The 21531-nt window shown below is 40.0% G+C and overlaps 1 protein-coding gene across 1 annotated transcript; it reads left to right on the top strand.

Annotated features, from left to right (window-relative positions):
• Positions 1-1696: 1696 nt before the first annotated feature.
• Positions 1697-20622, top strand: LOC131679109 (potassium/sodium hyperpolarization-activated cyclic nucleotide-gated channel 1-like). The gene is made up of 8 exons (XM_058959670.1): positions 1697-1797; positions 1862-2466; positions 2534-2647; positions 2703-2922; positions 2982-3173; positions 19779-19918; positions 19994-20137; positions 20227-20622. Exons 1-8 carry the CDS (start codon positions 1728-1730, stop codon positions 20422-20424), a joined length of 1683 nt encoding a protein of 560 aa, XP_058815653.1. The 5' UTR covers positions 1697-1727; the 3' UTR covers positions 20425-20622.
• The last annotated feature ends 909 nt before the right edge of the window (positions 20623-21531 follow it).

The raw sequence follows: 21531 nt of genomic DNA, 5'->3' as shown, positions 1-21531 counted from the left end.
TTTATATGGACTGCTTTTTGGAACTGAAACCTAAATCCTATTAAGCAAAATCTATTTATTTTTAATCAGAACAAGCTCACCCAGTTTATTGGCAATATTCTTATCCAACTGCCTTCCTTCTGATAACTATTTCTCCACCACCGCCTGAACTTTCTCTCAGCTAGGGTATAGCCGTCGGGCATCTGCTATATAAAACCTGTGCACTCATTTTTCTTTCACTTTATTTAGTTTATGAAGTACTTTCATTAAAAATTTCACTTCGCTGTATTCCGGAATCATCAACACATTATAGCCCTCGTAGGGATAATTTATATTCTCTTTTATTTCATCTACAATATGCGGCGAAAAAATATAAGAGCAGCAGGCGCATCAGACGTCCGAGCGCGGCAACGACACGAAGTCAACTCTCACGAATTAAACGAGATATTTGAAACAAAATTTCAAATGTCTCGAAAACCATCCCATTTTGAAAAAACATTTTGACAAAAATGTTTTTTTTGCATTTAATTTTTTTTAACATAATCGGATGCATTTTATCATTGGAAGAAGATTCTCGGCCTCCTCGGATTGCGCAAAACTGATTCTTTCTATGGATCCATTTCTTTTTGGCCCTTCATACAGCGATAATGTGAATGTCATTTTTTACTGCTCAAAATATGGTAATCGAACAATTTGTTTTGACAAAATGATCTGATTGACTAAGGAAAATGTTTATACTTCCATGCCGGGTGGGAACAAATATTTGCAGGGTATGGTGGACAATACGAGTTACTCAGAATTGCGTAAAGTGTCTCAATATTACTCACTGTCTTACCCCTCGGATAAACATTTGAAATCTTGCTTTTTCCAACATTTTGAAAAGATGCCTCTACATTGAAAGGTAAGCCGTGAGAGATATGATGTGATGTGTGTTGCAGCCACCATCAGTACAATTACCACGTGAGTGGCTGCAGTTGTTTTTAACAGCAAGGTCAAAATTATTCGAGCGAATATCCTTCATTTGTGGCTATTTGTAGGGGTCAACAAAGGTTGGATTCATAAGCAGAAGTTCTTATGCGCACTCTACAGCAGTGATTTTCAAACTAGGGATCGTTGCTGGGGGTCCGCGGAGAAAAATAAATTTTCGGCGCTCATATTGAAATTTCAAGTCTTATCAAATTACATATTGATAGCATACAAAATCGATGTATATCCGTTGCGGTCCGCAGCAACCCAGGGTGATTTCTAAGGGGTCCGTGGTAAGAAAAAGGTTGAGAACCGCTTCTCTACAGAATCTCCTTCCAGCAATAAAATTTGAATAACGCAATTTGCAATACTCGTTGAGACACTGGGTAAGCCGTTAGTCTCAAAAGCTAGTCGTTGTAAGTTCGAGCCCCGATCAGGAAAGATTATCAGTGTCAGTGGGGTCGTAGCTCTACCCGATCAGTAACACATATCAGAAACCTTTCGAAGCTATATCTCGCGTTGTTACTTCAAATTCATCGTATTCTCGTAGGAAGTCTAATCATTCCCGATGCTATTGATACCAGGATGTTCCCAGGACTGAACCAAAGTCAATTTGTATTTGACCGAATGTCAATTATAACCATACAACTGAAGTGCCTTGCCTGGTGAATCCGACGAAAGCTAAATCTGCCATTTTCAAAGTAGGCTATACTCAATAGCCAATCAATATTGTACGCTTTGTTAACTGACACAACACGGCTATCGTGTTTCGTTTTGAATACATGACAATGTCCTCGGAGAGACAGAAATCTAAGGAAGTTCTTTCTCATGTCCATGAATGCAGCTTAAAAGGTAGTATATTATTTTTTCCTCCTAAAATATGTACACTGACACCTACTATCTTCGCTGATTCCAGATGAAGCCCACTATCTGGTGCATCGGATCAAGTCACAAGGGAGCTTCGCATTTCGGTCCCGCACCTGGTTTCTCATCGATCCGGATCACCCTCGTACGAAGCGGTTCTACCGTTCCGGCTACATGTTCCGAACCGAACTGATTCGTCACATTAAAAGTGACTACTGGTACATAATACATCCCTTCAGCCGATTTCGGTTCTATTGGGACATCTGGTTACTGTTGTACTATTGCGCTCTCATGATTCTAACCCCTCTGGTGATCTCGTTTGCCCAATCATTGAGACATTCCAACAAAATTTACTATGTAATGGCTGTCATCAACGTGATCGCTGGTGCTGAGATTTCGATCAATTGTATCACTGGCTACTCCACGGACAAGTATTATCGGAATATCCAACTGAGTCCGTGGGCAATCTTCAAGCACTACTTGAGTGGAATGTTTGTTATAGATTTCCTGTTTGCTTTTCCGAAGTCTACTATTGCAAGAATTTTCAATTTACAACAAAAATCGGATCCAATCGTTCGAGATGTTATTAACGCAGTATTATTGCTGAAGTTGGTCTCCGTGCGATACATTTGGGCCATCTTGACGAATCTTTTTGAGGTGAGTGAATCTTTTTTTCAAATTTTATATGTTTCAGAGAACCAACTTTTAAGAATGAAATTCACAGCGTTTCCGTATTGATATGTTGAAATACTATATATTACGATTGATAATGATATCGGGACTATTTCTGCATTGGTGTGTTTGTTTCTACAAACTTGTGGCAACTGTAATGGATGACGTAAGTTAGTTAATTGGAATGTTAGCTTTTTATTCAATTCTTCAAATAATTGCAGCCAGAGGTTGGGTTTGATATATCCTGGGATGAGCACGTGGAATACCTTCGAAATGTCGACAATGACATCATTGATCGTTATGGAAAATGTTGCACTACGATTATGTACTATTTATTCCCGAGAAGTTTCGGTGAGTTGGGCGTACCAAAAACGTTTTTCGCCAAATTTGTCGCATCGATTTGTATCGCTGTTGGGATTAGTTTCTACTGTTACTTAATTGGTAAGTTTGTTTGAAATTGCCGACATCAACTGCAGGTTTTTGTTACGTATATGTTTTAGTTCAAATATACAAGTTAATAACCATTATGAGCTCGACCAAGCGCAAATATGCAGAAACGATAAGCCAACTGCAGGCGTATATGAAGATGAAACAGTTTCCCGTAGAAATGAAGAATCGATTGTTGTACTATTATGAGAAGAAGTTTGAGAAGTGTTATTTCGCCGAAGACAAGATCATGGAAACGATTTCGGGTAAAGTAGTTGTTTATGTTTATGTTTATTACCTTCACCAACATGCCCCTTGGCCCCAATGGAGGTACTTTAAACTAATTACATTTTAAAATTGCCAACATTTTCGCTTTTATCGCATTCCGGGTCCGGTTGAAGTCAAAGGCCGTCGCCACACTGTTCGCTGGAGTCCGGTAACAGCGCTCTGGCAACCATAGTTGGTTCTCCTGAACGGAACTCGCAGAAGAGAGTTATTACGTAGAGCTCAAACACGGGCTTGAAGATCCAGACGTCCGAGGATTGTAGGGCAATCCACTCTGGCAGAGAGTTACTCGGAGACGAACAGGACTCGAGAGCAGTCCCTCCGAATGCTGAGTGGATCGATGTGTATTAGCTGGTAACGGTTTTCATAGCTCGGCAGCTGAAATCTGTTTCGCCATGGGAGATGCCGAAGGGCGAAGCGTATGAACCTGCGTTGGACAGCCTCGAATCTGTCAATCCCGTTCTGGTAGTACGGATTCCAAACAGCAGAACAATATTCTAACGTTGAGCGGCCCAACGCGCAGTAAAGCGATTTAAGAAAATATACGTCCCTAAAGTTTTTCGCTATTCGGAAGATGAACCCAAGCTGTCGTGATGCCTTATCCACGATGTATTAAGTATGTGGTTTGAATGTCAGTGCCGAATCCATGATGACTCCGAGATCTTTGATGTGAGAGTGTCTTGGAATGCTCGAGCCGAATAAATGGTAGTTAAACTGAGTCGGATGGCGTTTCCGCGTGAACGTAACGATTGAGCATTTGCTCGGGTTTAAAACCATTCTGTACAGATCACACCACGTACTAAAGCTGTCCAGTTCCCTCTGAAGAAGCTCGGCATCGGTTTTATCCCGTATTTGTTGAAAAAATTTCATGTCGGCGAAAGAAAGGCGGGGTCCTGTCCTGTGGGGTAATGTGGTATTGACGTCATTAAAGTAGAGGAGGAATATTACTGGACCGAGATAGCTTTCTTGTGGTATGCCGGATGTAGCGAAGAAGGGTGCAGATAGACAGTCCTTAATGCTGATTTGGAGTTGCCTTCCATCGAGGTAGGAACGAAACCAGTGCAGAAGTTGTCCATGAATCCCGAGTTTGTCCAGCTTCTCTATTGCGATATCATGGTTGATTTTGTTGAAGGTCGCAGATAGATCCATGTAAATAGCATCGGTTTGCAATCCGTCAGCGAATCCATCTATTACATATGTTGTGAACGAGAGCAGGTTTGTCGTTGTCAATCGTTGAGGCATGAAACCGTGTTGGTCATCTGCAATGTAGTGTTTGCAGTGAAAGAAAATAGGATCTAACACAACCAACTCGAACAGTTTTGATACAGCACTTAAACACGAGATTCCACGATAATTGTCAATGTTCGATTTGTTTCCTTTTTTATGAACTGGAAACATGTGCGCTGCTTTCCAGCAGGAAGGGAATGTACCAGTAGTGAGTGATAGCTCGAAGACTCGCCGAAGTGGTTCAAGAAGCCCGCTGATGCACTTTTTGACAAAAATCGAGGGAACACCATCTGGACCCGGGGAACAAGATGCTTTCAGTTTGGCATTTGCTGCAAGAATGGCAGCATTATCGACACAAATTCGGTTGATGGTTCGTCCTAGAGAAGGAGTTAAATTGGCGGCGGCAGCGACTTGTTGCGGTGGCAGGCGCTCGTTGGAAAAAAACGCTTGAAAATTTGTCGGAGAACAGTTGGCAAATTTCCTTAGTGTCGGTGCCTAAAACTCCATTAAACGACATACAAGATACCCCATTCTTTTCGCTGCTCGTTAACATACTTCCAAAACGACTTGGGCTTGAATTTCAGTTGACGCTCGACGTTTCGCTGGTGTCTAAAAAGGCGCGTCTGCTTTTTTGTTTGTATTCGTGGTTGAGTTGAAAGTAGTGATTTCGTAGTACAAGTGTCTTATGCTTCGAAATTTTTTTTAAATGCAGTTCGTTTGGCAGATTTTAAACGTCTAAGGACGGTTGATAGCCAGGGAGGGTGTTCATCGGTACTAATTGTTCGTTTTGGCACATGGCGGTCGATAAGGTAGTTAATACTAGAAAACGTCATCGCTGCTTCGTTCGCGTCTTTATTGTTAAGATTTTCGTCCTAGTTTATATCCAACAGCGTGCTAACGATGCTGTTGTAGTCAGCGTTTTTAAAATCGTAGACGATAGAGCTTGAGACGTCTTCAAAATTCACTCCTAGGTTACCAGCGAATACAAGATGTAGTGGGGGATGATGACGCACCTGCTTGACTAAAGGAGTCGGTGCAGTGCAGCAGTACGGAGCGCAGTCCCGGGCACTTACAAAGCAGAGGTCCAATATACGTCCATTCTCGTTGGTGACATTATTAATTTGCCGAAGAGTTGCGCTGCTGTAGTTGTCCAAAATACAACTGGCATAGGTCATAAGCGCAGATTTTTCGATATTCAATCGTAGAAAACCATTACTTGCCTGGCACCACGTCAAGCCAGGTAAGTTGAAGTCGCCCAGTATAACAATATCATCAGACGGGGCGGCGATCGAGGCGATAAAAGAAACGGATGAAAGATGTACATCGATCAGGCTGGAATCACGAATTCTGTCATGTGGAAAATACACAACACACAGGAACAGATCGCGATCGGCAAGTTTCACTGATATACACACTTGCTCGGAGCTCGCCCACCGGTCATCGTTGATCACTTGGGCTTTTATACCATGGCGAACGGCGATAAGCACACCACCGCCTGATGTCTTTTGACTGTTGAGGGCATTGCGGTCACAGCGGTAGACATCGAATGTTGAACCAAAGACCTGGCGAGACAGAGTACGGTTGTCGAGCCACGTCTCGGTCAAGGCGATAACGTCGTAACAGCAACCCGTGGTCGCCCGAAAATAGCACTCCGTTGATGAATTTAAGCCACCGACTTTCTGGTAGTAAACCTCGATGTTGCTAGAGGACGGATCAGGTATAAGAGAGCGCGAAGCCATGTTGCCATGTAGGAAGATTCTTTCGTCAACCCCACGAACAGTATCGGAACGGTTCACGGTCGATTGGTCGACTGTGGTGAGGGATTCGAGGCATCCCGAATCAACTGCGTCGCGCTCCAAAATACGACTATCGTCGTCGTCGAGAGAAATGGTTGGCATCTGATAACCAGATGTCGGAGCAAAAGGCAAAAAACTGGAAGCGAAGAATACATCAGCGCTTGAAGTGTTCGGAACAGATGTATACTTGCCATTTGCGGCAGGTTGGAAGACCCTTTCACCCATCCCACACACAGGACCGGGACGACTGATGATCGCTGGCTGCAAGTGCTCGACTGTGGCGGGGGATGGAGGGCTTCCAAGGTGCCAACTGCGGTGCGTCCCAATATGCGTTGAAACTCGATGGCGGAATGCGGAGAGCAAGAACGGGGTGGTAGCAGCTTACACCGAGAGTCGTACGTTACAATTTGTATAATACTTGCCGAGAAAGGCGGCTTGGAAGACCCTTTCTCCACCCATACATACAGGACCGGGACGACTGCTGAACGCTGGCGGCAAGGGCTCGACTGTAGCGGGGGGATCGAGGGCTTCCATATTACCAACTGCGTTGCATCCCAGTATGCGATCGACATCGATACTCCTTCACAAGGGCGGTGTAGCTTTATATAGTGGCATGGCCAATCGTTGCGGAGTCCTCTGCAGGACAATTGACGGTCCGGGTTGCATTAGAGAAGTACATGCTTCATTTGGAGGCGGTGGAAAATCAGTTGGCGGGCTCCAAATGTTCTGGGTACGGCTGTCTTCAAATTCCCTGAACAGTATGCCTTGCGGCCATGTGTCAGGGTTAAGAGCTGCATCACGGTACTTTGGGTGAACTACAACTTTGGAGGATGTGAAGTTCAAAGTACTGATGTTGCTATTTTCGACTAGCTTTCGACCACCAACAAGAATATCGCTCGGATTAGGGCCATCCTCGCGACGACGTTTCTGAGGTGGTCGAGAGGTACCGGAGTTTGGCCGGACTGGAGTAACTGTTGAAACCTTTTTAGCGAGGCGCGAAATTTACTGGTTATTTTTGGATAACTCGGCCTTTAGTTCAGGACAGCCGTCATCCGTTTTCCCAGCGATAGCAGCGATAACACATCCAAGTGAAGAAACGGTGTCGCGCAAGCGAGCAAACTCTATCAGCTTGACACATTCATGGCACATCCAAAATAAATTTGGGTTTTCCGCAAGTTTTTTTCAAAAACGGCTTGTTAAGTTGTTTCCCACATTGCATATGTACCACATTTTTGAAAAAAGCCATACATTCGATAAAGTCGTCATTCGATTTGACGGTTTTCGCGCAGTGAGAGGCATGCACTTGCCATAATGCATGCCGATCTGAGAATGCGAACAATGAAATATAGATGGCGCTGCGTTCGGTGGAAAGTTTTGGTGGTTAAGTCACAGAAGTTCACTCAATTGCGTTCTTCGGGTTCTTTGCTGGTTTTTTCGCAACACAAAAGCAAACAGGAGACACTTTCACACTGTATAATAACAATGTTAAAAACAAAATTCTCAGTTGATTAACACGACAAACAACGATAAAAACTTCACAAATCTCGTAAAAAAGTAAAAATGGTTGGAGCGATTTTTGTAAACAACTAATCGGTAGGAATACAATGAACCAAAAAAAAGTTGTGCGTAGTAGTTAATACATTGGATCCATTGATAATAGTTCGCCAAGGCATGTACGTCCGAGGAACATTTTGAATGTATCCCTTATCTGCTCGTCAGTCACAGTCCCATTTTGAGAACCTACATTAGGGTTCTAAGTCATCTTGTCGTCCTAACGAATTTTGCATATATTTACCACTGAGAACTGACATACAAGTAAAGTTTTCAACTTGTGTAAGAAATAAAACTGTCGCTTTGAAATGACAACAGCGAGTAGCAACTTGCCACTGGCCGGCGCTTCGGTCGGCCAGCAATCGCTATACGGGGCTTGCGTGCAAATTTGGATACAATGGTGACTCACGCATGCGAACCTGTATGCGAGGGTGATTTTCAACGTATTTTCATTTAAATGTTTACACAGGTTTTTCGGGAATGTTTGTTCTAGCTTATATGTCTGTTTTCTGTGTATTTACTATTCATGAAACAATATTTATTAAGAACTCGTCTTTCAAATTTGTGTCACAATTCTCCGATTTTACGAAATTTTGGTGCTTTTTTATGCATATATTGGATGCACGTAGATTCCTACTTTGACGGGTAGTGGGGTAAATGGGGCAGTGAAAATTAGTCCGAAGAAATAGGTAGAAATTTTGAAATCTGCCCAACTCTGGTTTAATTTGATGAAATTTAATTCTGTTAAAAAAAAGTTGGAATAACCCCTTGTAATCGATGTATTTCAGTACATCAATACAATATTTAGATTTTTGACAGTATTAAAATCGTTTGCATATTCTTTGCGAAAACCAAATTGAGAGTAGGTTTGTATGAATGAAATTTAGAATTAACTTAGAACTATAAGCTTCTGGTAATATTCTTTGGGGGTGTCTGGAAAGTCGTGAAATATTACATTTTGTCCAGAAACTTCATATTTTCAAAATATATTTTTACGCTTCGAACCCTTTTTCTGTTCTCTGATAATTGTACCCTAATTTAATGTACCTATAGTAATTTTTTTATATATTATATATTTTTTATAATATATGTAAAATCCTTTGTTAAAAAATCTGGGATTCAGCACAATCGATAGACTTCCATTGAAAAAATGCAATCACCTGATGGAATTAAAATGAGAGCTACCTCATTTTATTTTTCATTTTTTTATATTTTAGTAATAAACAGAAATAGATTGCACCAAGTTAAATATATTTTAACCTATTATGGACCAGCATATGAAATTTCAGGCGCAAAAGCAACGCAGCTCTGAATTATATTTTTTATGCAATAGTGGTGTCTTGAAACTTCCTGTCTTCGTTGAATGTTAATTAATGCCTAATAACACGGTACAGTGATTTTGTATTTTTCAAGTGACCTAGTATAGGTTGTAGATCTCGCCAAATGCAACACAAGACAATGTTTGTAAAATGTTGTATACCCTGAAAATCTTGATTTATGGCTAAAAAAAACTATTTTTCGGGATTTTCGGCATTAAAATTTTTTTTGCGCGGTCATTTTTCAACCGCGATTTTAATTTTTTTGAATGTTCTGGAGAGAAAAGGAGGTAAACTTTCCAACAGTATGCTATGTTATGTTCTTTTGTCAAAGATACTTTCCATTTTGGGTCAACAATATTAAAACAACCATAATTTTGCGATTTTTCCATGAAAACTAAGAAAATTGCTCAACATTCTTCTAAGGAAGCGCCTTTGTTTTAATGAACTTTTCGAGAGAGCATTCAATTTCGCATCCAACGCATCAAATTCGGTTGAAAAAATGGCAGTTAATAATTTTTTTTTCCAAATTACAAACTTGCTCGCATGAACTCTTAAGGGGTTAGTGAGGTATTGCCTCGCACTATAAGATGCTATAATTGTATCTTCCGTTATTTTTTTCCAATTTCAAACTCAAAGTTCACACACATACCTTTGAATGTATACGTAATCGAGCAAAAAAATATTTTTTTTGAATTTTATATGAAAAAATGATTTGGATCATAAATATTTCGTTGGATGCGGAACTTAATTTTCTCCCTAAATTTCTTTGTTAACAAGGACGCTTCCTAATATAAATGTGAAGCAATTTTCATATTTTTAACCCTAGAACATTGCACTTGCGTTTTCCACCCTAAAACGTTGCACTGGGGTACAAATGTACCCCACGCGGTTGATCGCAATTTTCGCAGTAAAAATGCAAACAAAAGAAATGTATAATACATCATTTTCTTCGTTTTTTAATTGCGAAAACAGCTGTGTAAGAAAAAATACGGAACTTATTGAATGAAAGATACATAAACTGGTTTGAATAATAAAATTTGAAAAAATCGTGGTTTTGACTTTTTTCACAAAAATTACTATATCTTGGCGAATTTTCAACCGATTTGAAAAAATCAACTGATTCTAAAAGTTGAAAGAATGGTCTAGACACGCTATAAAATGGAATTTCGATTTTTTTTTTAAAAAAATGCAGTTATTTGGGAGAGTGAAAGTTTAAAAATTCGGTTTTGGAAAATGCCACTAAATGGGGTGGAAATTGAAATGACAAAAAAATATTTCTGATTGTAACACGTAACGTTAATGTCACAGCAGATACTGTGCTCAAATTATACTTGCGAGTCATTATTTTGAAAAAACTATTGAAAATAAACTTTTTTACATTTTAACGACATTCAATTAGCTAGAGATTATTGGGTAGGGAAAGTTATGAAACTTAGAGCCATAGTACTCAAGGGAGAGCAAGGATGTGAAGTAAACAGATCGGAAAATTGGAAGTGGCAGGGTCATTAGAACAGGCTTAACCTTTACAGTACCAAGCTAAATTTTTTCTGAAAATTTTGTTTAAATTTTGCTCTCATTTCGTCAATTTTTGACCGAATTGGATGGAACTGGCTTTAACAGATCTGGAATTTAGTCCAGTTTCTATATACCGAGTAGTGTTCAAATCCGTGGACCGGTTCCGGAACTAATCCGAATTCCCTTGGGGTATATCCGGCATCCCAGTGGGGTGACGGACGAGTTTTGAAGAAACATCCCGTAAATTTAAGTAATTGTATTTTGAAATGTGCTACATATGACTATTTCCCATTGATCCTTCACAATAGACATGAATTGGACCAATCTTGGCCACCGGAGAACTGTTCCGGGAGAACCTAAGAAAATGTATATATTTTTCTATCATTCCAGCGATTTCGGTTCATAGCTTTATACGAAATGCGAAGTTCTTCCAAACATACGGTTCTACAGCTCCCTCAAGGCCATTCCGGCACCGGTTCCGTACGGATGGACATTTGACGCCATTTTGAAAACCAAGATGGCAGCTTCCGGTTACCACAAAATAGTGAAAACCACCATCAATATGGGTGTTATTTGAAAGAGAACGGCCAGCAAAAGCCGGAAATTGATAATGACGCCATTTTGAAAAGCAAAATGGCCATTTCCGGTTACCACAAAACAGTGAAAAGCATCATCAATATGGGTGTCACTCGAAAGGGAGTGGTCAATAGAAGACAGAAATTGATTTTTGACGCATTTTCAAAACCAAGATGGCGGCTTCCGGTTATCACAGTGCAGTGCAAACCGCCACCAATAATGGCGTCATTGTAAAGCGCTAGCGATCAGCAAAAGCCGGAAAATGATTTTTGACGCCAATTCGAAAACCAAAATGGCGGGTTCCTGTTCCAAAGAAACAGTGAAAACCGTCATCAATATGGGTGTCATTAGAAAAGAGATTGTCACTTGAAAACTAAGATGGTAGCTTCCGGTTACCACAAAACAGTGAAAACAACCATCAATATGGGTGTTATTTGAAGGAGGAAATTTATAATTGACGTCATTTTCAAAACCAAGATGGCGGTTTCCGGTTATCACAACAGTCAAAAGTATTGTCAATATGAGTGTCATTCAAAAGGGGGGGGGTCAATAGAAGACAGAAATTGATTTTTTCGCCATTTTCTAAGCAAAGATAGCGGCTTCCGGTTTCCACAAGGCAGTGAAAACCACCGTCAGTAATGGTGTCATTGTAAAGCGGGTGGTCAGCAAAAGACGAAAATTGATTGTTTACGCCATTTTGAAAACCAAGATGGTGGCTTCCTGTTCCAAGGAAACAATGAAAACCATTGTCAGTATGGGTGGCATTTGAAACGGGGTGATCAGTAGAAGACGGGAATTGATGATTGACGCCATTTTGAAAACCAAGATAGCGGCTTCCGGTTTCCACAAAACAGTGAAGACTGTCATCAAGATGGAAGTCATTTGCGAGTGGATGGTCGGCAGATACGGATATTGATTGACGCCATTTTGGAAAGCAAGATGGTGGTACCACAAAATAGTCAAAATCATCATCGGTATGGGTTTTATTTAGAAATGAACGGTCACCCAAGCAGCAATTTTTCACACCAACAATAAGTATGTGCTGTTGTGACAGACAACTAAGTTTCTTCGTGACTCAAAAGGTACAGATTTAGACTAATTTTCAATATAGTTCAGCGAAACTTTTAAAACTTGCTCCCATTTCGTAGTCATTACTATGCGAGAATAACCGAATTAAATCATATTGTTGTCAATATGTTGAACGCAGATCTGAACAAGATTAGTTCATTCTAGCCGATGTTCACATGGACTGTCCATCGGCAATATTATTATAATAATAATTTTCGATTTGGACATGTGTATTTCCTCGTTCAATACTGCGGATCGTGATCGTGCGTTGCATTGGAGATGTATTTGTTGATTCACGCGTTCGTGGTTGGTGTCGGTGTCGGCTTCAAAGTGTGGTATACGTGCAGGTGTGTGGGGCTTCTTCAATGACTTAATCGTTTATGGAGTGATTGCTGGCCTCAATTAAAGCAGTGGATGATATCAAGAAGTTTTGACTCGTGAGCCGCTGCTGAATAATGTGCTGAGGGAACGACGGCGACTGAGATGCCGCGGTTGCCTACTTTTTTCTTTACTTTGTAAGTAAGGGTTTTCCACTATTCGGGTTCTTGTTTGCACGGCGTACCCTTCTTTTCAGGGCGGCCTAGGTGTTTTTACAGAATTACGGATTTTCGTTTCACAACAAAAAGGTAAATAAACTAAAAAATAAACTAATAGATTTACCGACTTTTATTCCACCAAATCTCCTCTTTGCTGCACTCTGTCGATGAAGTTGATCAGCTGCTTCTGACGATGGCGGGAAGGCGGGCGGTTTCTTCCGACCGGCCGAGAACACAACGGCCGCGTTCTCCTGCTGGTGTCGTTGGCTGCGCCGGCAGCGGTCCTTGACTTTTAGCTAGGGATGTGAGCTTGGCTCCTTTGTTGGAACCTCCCTAGCGACGATGGCGAATTATCACCGGATCTACTCGCTCCCCGCGAGAGATCCCAGAAGTCACCGCAGTGTACTTCCCAGGGAGCACCTTTGGCCACCCTGCTTCGCTCTCCTTGAAGCTTAGCTGTGAAGGAGAGCTAGGCTCGTTCGGCTGATCCTTCACAGCGAGAGCGGAAAGGCGTCTTCTGGGTTCTTTATACTTAGCCGGGGAAGCGAGTTGCTCCTTGGCGCTTAGCTTCCTTTTCCGGCGACCCGACACCAAAACACTTGAGTACCCGAACCACGGGTAGGCACTTTTCGAACGGGATTGTCACCGTCGCACACGCGCACTTCACCGCACTGATTATTGTGGCTGGAAACTGTCCCGGAAAAACAAAAAAAAACTCGGGGCGTCTATTCGATGCCGTGGTCCGTCACTATCTAAAAACCTCGATGGCCTCCTTCTCCACGACACGAAAAAACAAACACCAACGCCAAAAAACCGTACCGCCGCATAGCTATGTGTAGCATATCCAGCACACTTATTGCAGCAAGAGGAGAGCGGTTGCCTATCCAACCCCTTTGTTTCTTGTATACAAACTTAAAACAAAAATTAGTACACCTATCTGATTACACAAAACCGTTCAACGATTGTAAGGACGTGACCCCTATCGGCCTACCTCTGAGTCGATTCCTAGTCCCACCAGGAGTACTTGCTCTAAATTTGAAGCAAATCGAACAAGTCTAGCTACCGGACCAACGTGCCTGAAGTTTGTATGGGATTTTTCGACAATTTATATGAAGAAAACCCACTAGCTCGCATTTTCACCGCTAGGTGGCACAGTATGCATCGAATTATGACTGTAAGTGAAAATAAGAAATATAATTTAATTGTGTACAACTTTGTCGAAGACTGCTAGTCAATTCGGCTTTGTTAAAAGAAGTTATTAAACTTTTAGCGAAGTGGTGTCTGAGTCAGTTTTGCATGGGGCCTAGCAGTGCGTGGTAGTGTATCGGTACTAGGTTCTAACAAACTAAACATTTTTGTAGAATAATGGTTAGATTTAGCTGAATAGTATGTTCGGAAGAATTGCAATACATAATACGAGTTATGTCTTGGTTAGAAAATTTTAGTGCCACCTGTGACCGCATAGATGGCGCCAACACTAACTTTTCAACGGAGAGAGATAGAAATTAGGTGTCTTCTACGAATATCACCGGTTCTATTTACTATAGAATCCATTCGAAAAATGGTTTTTGAAGAAAATTGCTCAAGGAGCTTAACTTTTCACGGCAGTGATGCCAAGTATGCGATTTTTTTCAGTTAAATATTAAAAGTTTTTTTTCTTATAACAAATATTTTAATTTTGAAGATTCTAATGCCATCGTGTTCTGTAGATATTTTTACATAAAAAACGCTTATAATGTCAATATAATTTGAGCGCATCCTGAGATGCACTGTTTTGAAGGGAAGAACTCAAATTTTCTCATATAAAAATCCATTTTTATTGGCCGAAATTGAGAAAATCTTCAAACAGTCATAAAAATTGACCCTGACCAAAAACGTAATTTTTCATAATTTCTCGTCTACTTCACGATAAATTATGTGTGAACTTAGAATACTCAAGTTAGTTTTTTTATTGTTGTGCGCCTGAGATTTTATATGGGAAATAGCGTTTTTTGCTTCAATATATCGCTGATTTGCTATCTGGCTGAAAAAATCGGATAGTTGGCAGCACTGCCGCCAATAACTAATATATTTTCTAAACTCCTTGAACAATTTACTTCAAAACCCATCTTACAGTTTGGTTCTAGAGTAAATAGAACCGGAAATATGTTCAAAAGGAAATCAAGAGTTTTGACAATTTGCCAAAACGGGGGGGGGGGGGGGGGGGGGTGCTCCCATTGCCCGAGGGATGATTGAATAGACACAAAAATTTAGGTTTTTATATATTGGCCCTAGATGAGCAATTCCTCCAAATTTGATTCAAATCCGTGAAGGTCGATTACACGTGCCTTGATCACTGCGCGTGGAATGACCCTTACATAGAAACATGGGAATTGAGAGGGACCATCAAGCCACCTGATTGAAACGATTTGGGCAGGAAGAGTGGAGTAGCCAGATTCTTGTTGCTAACATTTCGTGAACATTGCGCAGGATTTTCTCCCCACCTATTGAGGCTACTTTTTATAACAATGGCTTGCATTGTAATTGGCTTATATGGTCTTGTTATTGGAAGCAAAAGCTTCCGTAGTACATGTAAGTCACTTTCCGACCACGCAATTCCTTTTTGGCCCTTCGTACAGTAGCATGCTGAGTATGGTCAGAGAGTAATGCTTGAACACGTCATGCTTGTCGTGTAAAAATTGCTCAGTGCTATGGAGAGTGTTCCTGTTACAAACGTGGTAGTACCACCGCCACCACTACATCTACTGACCACCCCTTTCAAATGACACCCATACTTATGGTTTTCACTGTTGTTTGTAGTAACCGGAAGCCACCATATTGGTTTTCGAAAATGGCGTCAAAAATAACTTTATGACTACCCCTTTCTGATACCTATACTGATGATAGTTTTCGCTGTTTTGCAGTAACAGGAAACCGCAAACTTGGTTTTCAAAACTGCATAAACAATCAATTTCGTACTTCTTCTCACAAATCCCTTTCAAATAACACCTATATTGATGGTAGTTTTCACTGGTTTTTGGAAGTTTTCAAAATGGCGTCAATCATCAATTTCCGTCTCCTGCTGACACACCCCTTTCAAATGACACCCATATTGATGACGGTTTTCACTGTTTCTTTGGATCATGAACCCGCCATTTTGGTTTTCGAATTGGCGTCAAAAACCAATTTCCGGCTTTTGCTGATCGCTAGCGCTTTACAATGACGCCATTATTGGTGGTGGTTTGCACTGCACTGTGATAACCGGAAACCGCCATCTTGGTTTTGAAAATGGCGTCAAAATCAATTTCTGTCTTCTATTGACCACTCCCTTTCGAATGACACCCATATTGATGATGCTTTTCACTGTTTTGTGGTAACCGGAAGCTGCCATCTTGGTTTTCAAAATGGCGTCAAATGTCCATCCGTACGGAACCGGTGCCGGAATGGCCTTGAGGGAGCTGTAGAACCGTATGATTGGAAGAACTTCGCATTTCGTATAAAGCTATGAACCGAAATCGCTGGAATGATAGAAAAATATATACATTTTCTTAGGTTCTCCCGGAACAGTTCTCCGGTGGCCAAGATTGGTCCAATTCATGTCTATTGTGAAGGATCAATGGGAAATAGTCATATGTAGCACATTTCAAAATACAATTACTTAAATTTACGGGATGTTTCTTCAAAACTCGTCCGTCACCCCACTGGGATGCCGGATATACCCCAAGGGAATTCGGATTAGTTCCGGAACCGGTTCACGGATTTGAACACTACTCGGTATATAGAAACTGGACTAAATTCCAGATCTTTCAAAGCCAGTTCTATCCAATTCGGTCAAAAATTGACGAAATGAGAGCAAAATTTAAACAAAATTTTCAGAAAAATTTTAGCTTGGTACTGTAAAGGTTAATATCGTACGGCTTTAATCTTTGTCTTCTGTTAATGAGGGTCGAGCTTAGGCAGAATAACTACGAATCACTCGATTTCACTAACATGTGTCCTGATAAAGATAGACACGTCTACCTTTATCAGGACACATGTTAGTGAACTCGGGGGATTCGTAGTTATTCTGCCTAAGCTCGACCCTCATTAACAGAAGAAAAAGATTAAGCCCGTACGATATTAAGCCTGTTCTAATGACCCTGCCACTTCTAGTTTGCCGATCTGTTTACTTCACATCCTTGCTCTCCCTTGAGTACTATGGCTCCAAGTTTCATAACTTTCCCTACCCAAAAATCTCTAGCTAAATGAATGTCGTTAAAATGTAAAAAAGAAAATGTGACTAACATAGTCGAAATAAAAAAGGAAAAAAAATATTAAAATAAACAATAAAACAATAAAAATCAGCAAAAATGAGAACGATTTTCTTCTACTTCAAAATTAAATTAAATTAATTAAATAAATGATTAAAAACGAATATATAATACTAATTGTTACTTGCGTAGTACAACCAGTATTTAAACTGGTATTGTCACGAATCACATATCCACTGACAGCACGATACCTGACGAAACACCAACGGTAACCGTACACTGACACCTGCTTCTACGAAGGCTATAAGCAAACTGGCTATAACACCTTTTCCTACTCTTACTAGGAACTCTAAATTGAATTATGGTTAGGGTCCCAGGTCAGTAAATGCTGAATTCTCGTCTTCACACGGTTCCAAAGATGGCGTGGGGTATATGTTACCCCAGTGCAACGTTCCTGTATAAAAAATCGCAAAATAATGGGTTCTTACAGATCTACAACCTTTAACAGACCACTTCAAAAGCACATTCAATTTTTTTTTTATTTTGTGCACCGTGTAATTGGTAATGTGTATGCTCAATCACCTTTTCAATAAAATTCGACAGCGTTTTCGAATGTCGAATTTGAACAAGATGTATATTAAAGAATACATTTGATTAAATTTCTTTTTTAAAATACTAATTCTTGCTTCGGATTGAGATCAAATGGTCATGAGCGGTGTGTGAAGATGCAAGTCAGTGCGAAAAAAATGGAAGAAAGTGGTGAAACAATTGCAAAAATTCTGCTGGTAGTTCAAGGTATGAAATTTCATACGCTTGACTGAACCGATATCTTTATTTCGAAAGGCAAATTTTTTTCCTAACTAGTTTTGAGGGAAAGATAGTTTGATGCAATGAGCTGAGATTACTTTTTTCTTAACACTTATTTGGGCACGAAGTATTCTAAAAAACTATAAATTTTAATATAGTTGGGTTATAAAGGTTAACCTGCCGGCAGTCGCGCTAGTGCACTGAGTGCACGCTGCTCTGAAAATCTAGCGAAATTGTCTTAGGGCACCAGCGGGTGCTCGTTTATTGAGCCATTTGCGCGTCTTCCGGAGGCTTAAGATCGACCTTTGCAAAATATCATAAAATGTGTTCAAAATTGATTGGATATATAATGTCAGCTCACTGACGCATATTGACCACTTTGGAAATCTTTGGCGAAACCAGAAGCTTTGGGAAAGTGGCTAAGTTCCTAATTGAATTCACATCTGCTTCTCAGAAATGTCTTACTCGACTTTCTCAAATTTATTCTCAAATTGACTGCTATTAAATTCCATTGGAATCGAAATTCTGGTTCCTGTGTTACGGGTTGAAGTATGCGGTCTTATGCGAAATTCTCATATAAACTTATATATTTACTATATCTAAATGATGCAAAACTAATTGAGATGAGTTCTAAATTGCTTGATTGTTGGTACAAACCACTAATAGCAAATCAAAATCTCTTTGACCACATTGAGAACCGTTGAGGACTCCGTAAGATCCGAGGAAATGGCCATTACTAACTCGATTCTCAAAATCTTAGTCTTAAATGAAAGGTATAGTAGTCTTCGTATTAAATGAAGGGTATAGTATTTTTCGTCCCCCTTATTCATCCACTTAAATAAGTTAGCAAGAAGACAACATTGAACTACTGTCATATTACCCCATGTCAATTTCAGGGCAGCATAACTAAAGATGACAAAACTTGAAAATAATATTCAATATGTACAAGCGCTAATGGGAGTATAAAGAACACTAAATGATACTCATGGAATCAAAACATCATTTTCTCTTTTCTGAATAAGCAAAAATTATACCTGTTGCAAGTAACCCCTACATTTGACGTAACTTGCAACATATGATTTGCGTTGAAGCCCACTGCAGTATATTTTCGTTTTATCTATTACTAGCTAATACCAATCGCGCGTTGCTGCGACTTTCAACGAAATAGGAGGAAAACACAATTTGTTCCGAAGCGCCATCTGGCGTATAGATAATCCCCAACCAATAGCACACAACACACTCGATAACAAATGCCGACAATGTATAAATTTTTGCGGCAATCGGTTAAGCCGTTTGGGAGTCCATAAATCATATTCATACAAACATTGTTTTTTATGTATATAGATATAGATATAGATATAGATATAGATATAGATATAGATATAGATATAGATATAGATATAGATATAGATATAGATATAGATATAGATATAGATATAGATATAGATATAGATATAGATATAGATATAGATATAGATATAGATATAGATATAGATATAGATATAGATATAGATATAGATATAGATATAGATATAGATATAGATATAGATATAGATATAGATATAGATATAGATATAGATATAGATATAGATATAGATAGATAGATAGATTAAGATATAATATGCTTTCGCAGTTAAGTGATGTTTGCAGTAGGAAGTTTAAACCTACTTGTCATGTGAATAAGGAGCTAAACAAATCTTATAAACTAACTTATAAACTATAAAGAACTATAAAGAGAGCTAATCGTTGCAATTGGTGATTGTAACGATTTTTGTCGGAAATTGCTCATAATACCTACTATTCGTCATAATTTCTGATGTTTCTATGTTTGCGAGTTTTTGTAACTTGTTTGAGCTAAACCAGGACGGACGCTTCAAAATAATTTTGTTCTGAATCCTTTGAAACGATTTCAATTCTTCCACTATCCAGCTGCTAATGTTAATATGCGCGTATTGTTTATAGAATCTCTGAGACATCAAATTGCCGATCATAACGCAAGTCGCTTCTACGAGCAGATCCCGGTGTTGCGGGAGGTTCCCATACACATTTTGCTCCCACTTGTCCGATCCATGGAAATAGAGATCTATCTGCCCAATGATATGGTTTGTATGGAATTGCAAAAGCGTATTTTTTCCACGTACAATCAATCACATCTTCATCCGTGCAATCATTCGTAGGTGATAAAAGCAGGGACTGCGGCATCGAGTATCTATTTTATCCAGTACGGTTCCGTCGCCGTGTACACACAGTCCGGAAAGGAGATTGGCCACATCACCGATGGTGACCATTTCGGCGAGATCGCACTCTTCTACAAAAGTAAGGTAAGGCATTGATTGAAATCGTACCCATGTCGGAGTCGTTGTTTGATGTTGAATTTTGGCTGTTATCTCATAACCATTCTCGCTTACAGGGGCTTGTCAACATCATTGCGATCGAGTTCACCAAAATTTTTGTATTGCGCCGAAAAGTATTTTTGGATCTGGTTCCACCAGAATCGGAGTTCTACCAGCGCCTGGAGGAGATTGCCAAGGAGCGGATGCAACGAGTGCTGCTCGAAGAGGAACAGTACAAAAGTCACCTGCTGATGGTGAACGCGGGTAACGAATGAATGGAGAAAAAAACGAACAAATTGATCGAGATGTGCAGAACAACGAGTTGTTGAAGTCACGTGCAGTACGGAACGGAAAATGGGACAAAAGTAAGAAGGAGATAAAATTAACAAGATTTGCCCAGATAAGCTCAATTTGCGAAGTTAGCGTGAAAGATGAGAAACAATGGATACCAAATTAAGACGTTTTCGACACGGCCAAGTGATAATTTTATTGAGCAGATTTGGTGCAATAGATAACATTCATTCACTTGTTGTGCTTTTATCGCTTATGTTATGAGATAAAAGGAGTGTAAGGGAGAATACACCGTTCCAATGTGCCACTTGTTGGCGGTGCATACTTAAGATATAATCTTCGGGATATGCATTGTTCTAAAGAGCATCGGTGCATCGAAGGATTCATTTCAAATTCCGGTAAAATGTCACCTGGAATTATCATCGCATGGAAACTACAACGATACGTAAAAACCAGCACGTTCTGATGTCAAAACATCAGTATGCATCGGCATAGCATCGGATGTGATAATTTACTTACTCTGCAGTTTGCTCCCTACGTTTCCCGCCAAGTGTGAGCTTGAGCTGGGTAGGATGTAAAACAAGAACAAAACAAAGCACACATTGACAACCGGCGAGTTCTTATCTGATTTTTTCGGCGGGATTTTATTTGCATTTGCGCGTATCTCCACTCCACGCACTTTATATCCGTTGCTAGCGACAACTAGATATTTTGTGTTTCATAGTCTACAGGGTGCGTGCTGTATTTGTGCACTGAATTCACTGAATTCATTCTAACGTGGCAAGTGCGTATACTTTAAGGTGTATGATTCAGATTTCGCGTAGGAATTCGACGACAAATTGCAAATTTTTCTAATCTGTTTCATCATTATTTGAATTCCGAATAACAATGCAGTCCATTAATTATTGCATGCCGCAATATGGAGTGATGTGTTTCATTTGAGATATGGAAATTCTTCTTTCCAGGTGTTCTCATACACAGAAAACAATATTTTGTAATTTTAAGTTTATTTTCATGCACATATTTGGAGCATGAATATAAATGTAAAATTAAGTTCCACCACAAATACACACGACTTGTCGTGCTTTCTT

Source organism: Topomyia yanbarensis, chromosome 2 (genome assembly GCF_030247195.1).
Source record: "Topomyia yanbarensis strain Yona2022 chromosome 2, ASM3024719v1, whole genome shotgun sequence".
Taxonomy (NCBI): domain Eukaryota; kingdom Metazoa; phylum Arthropoda; class Insecta; order Diptera; family Culicidae; genus Topomyia; species Topomyia yanbarensis.
Note: the sequence above shows the minus strand (reverse complement) of the source record. Positions and strands in the feature narration are given on the sequence as shown.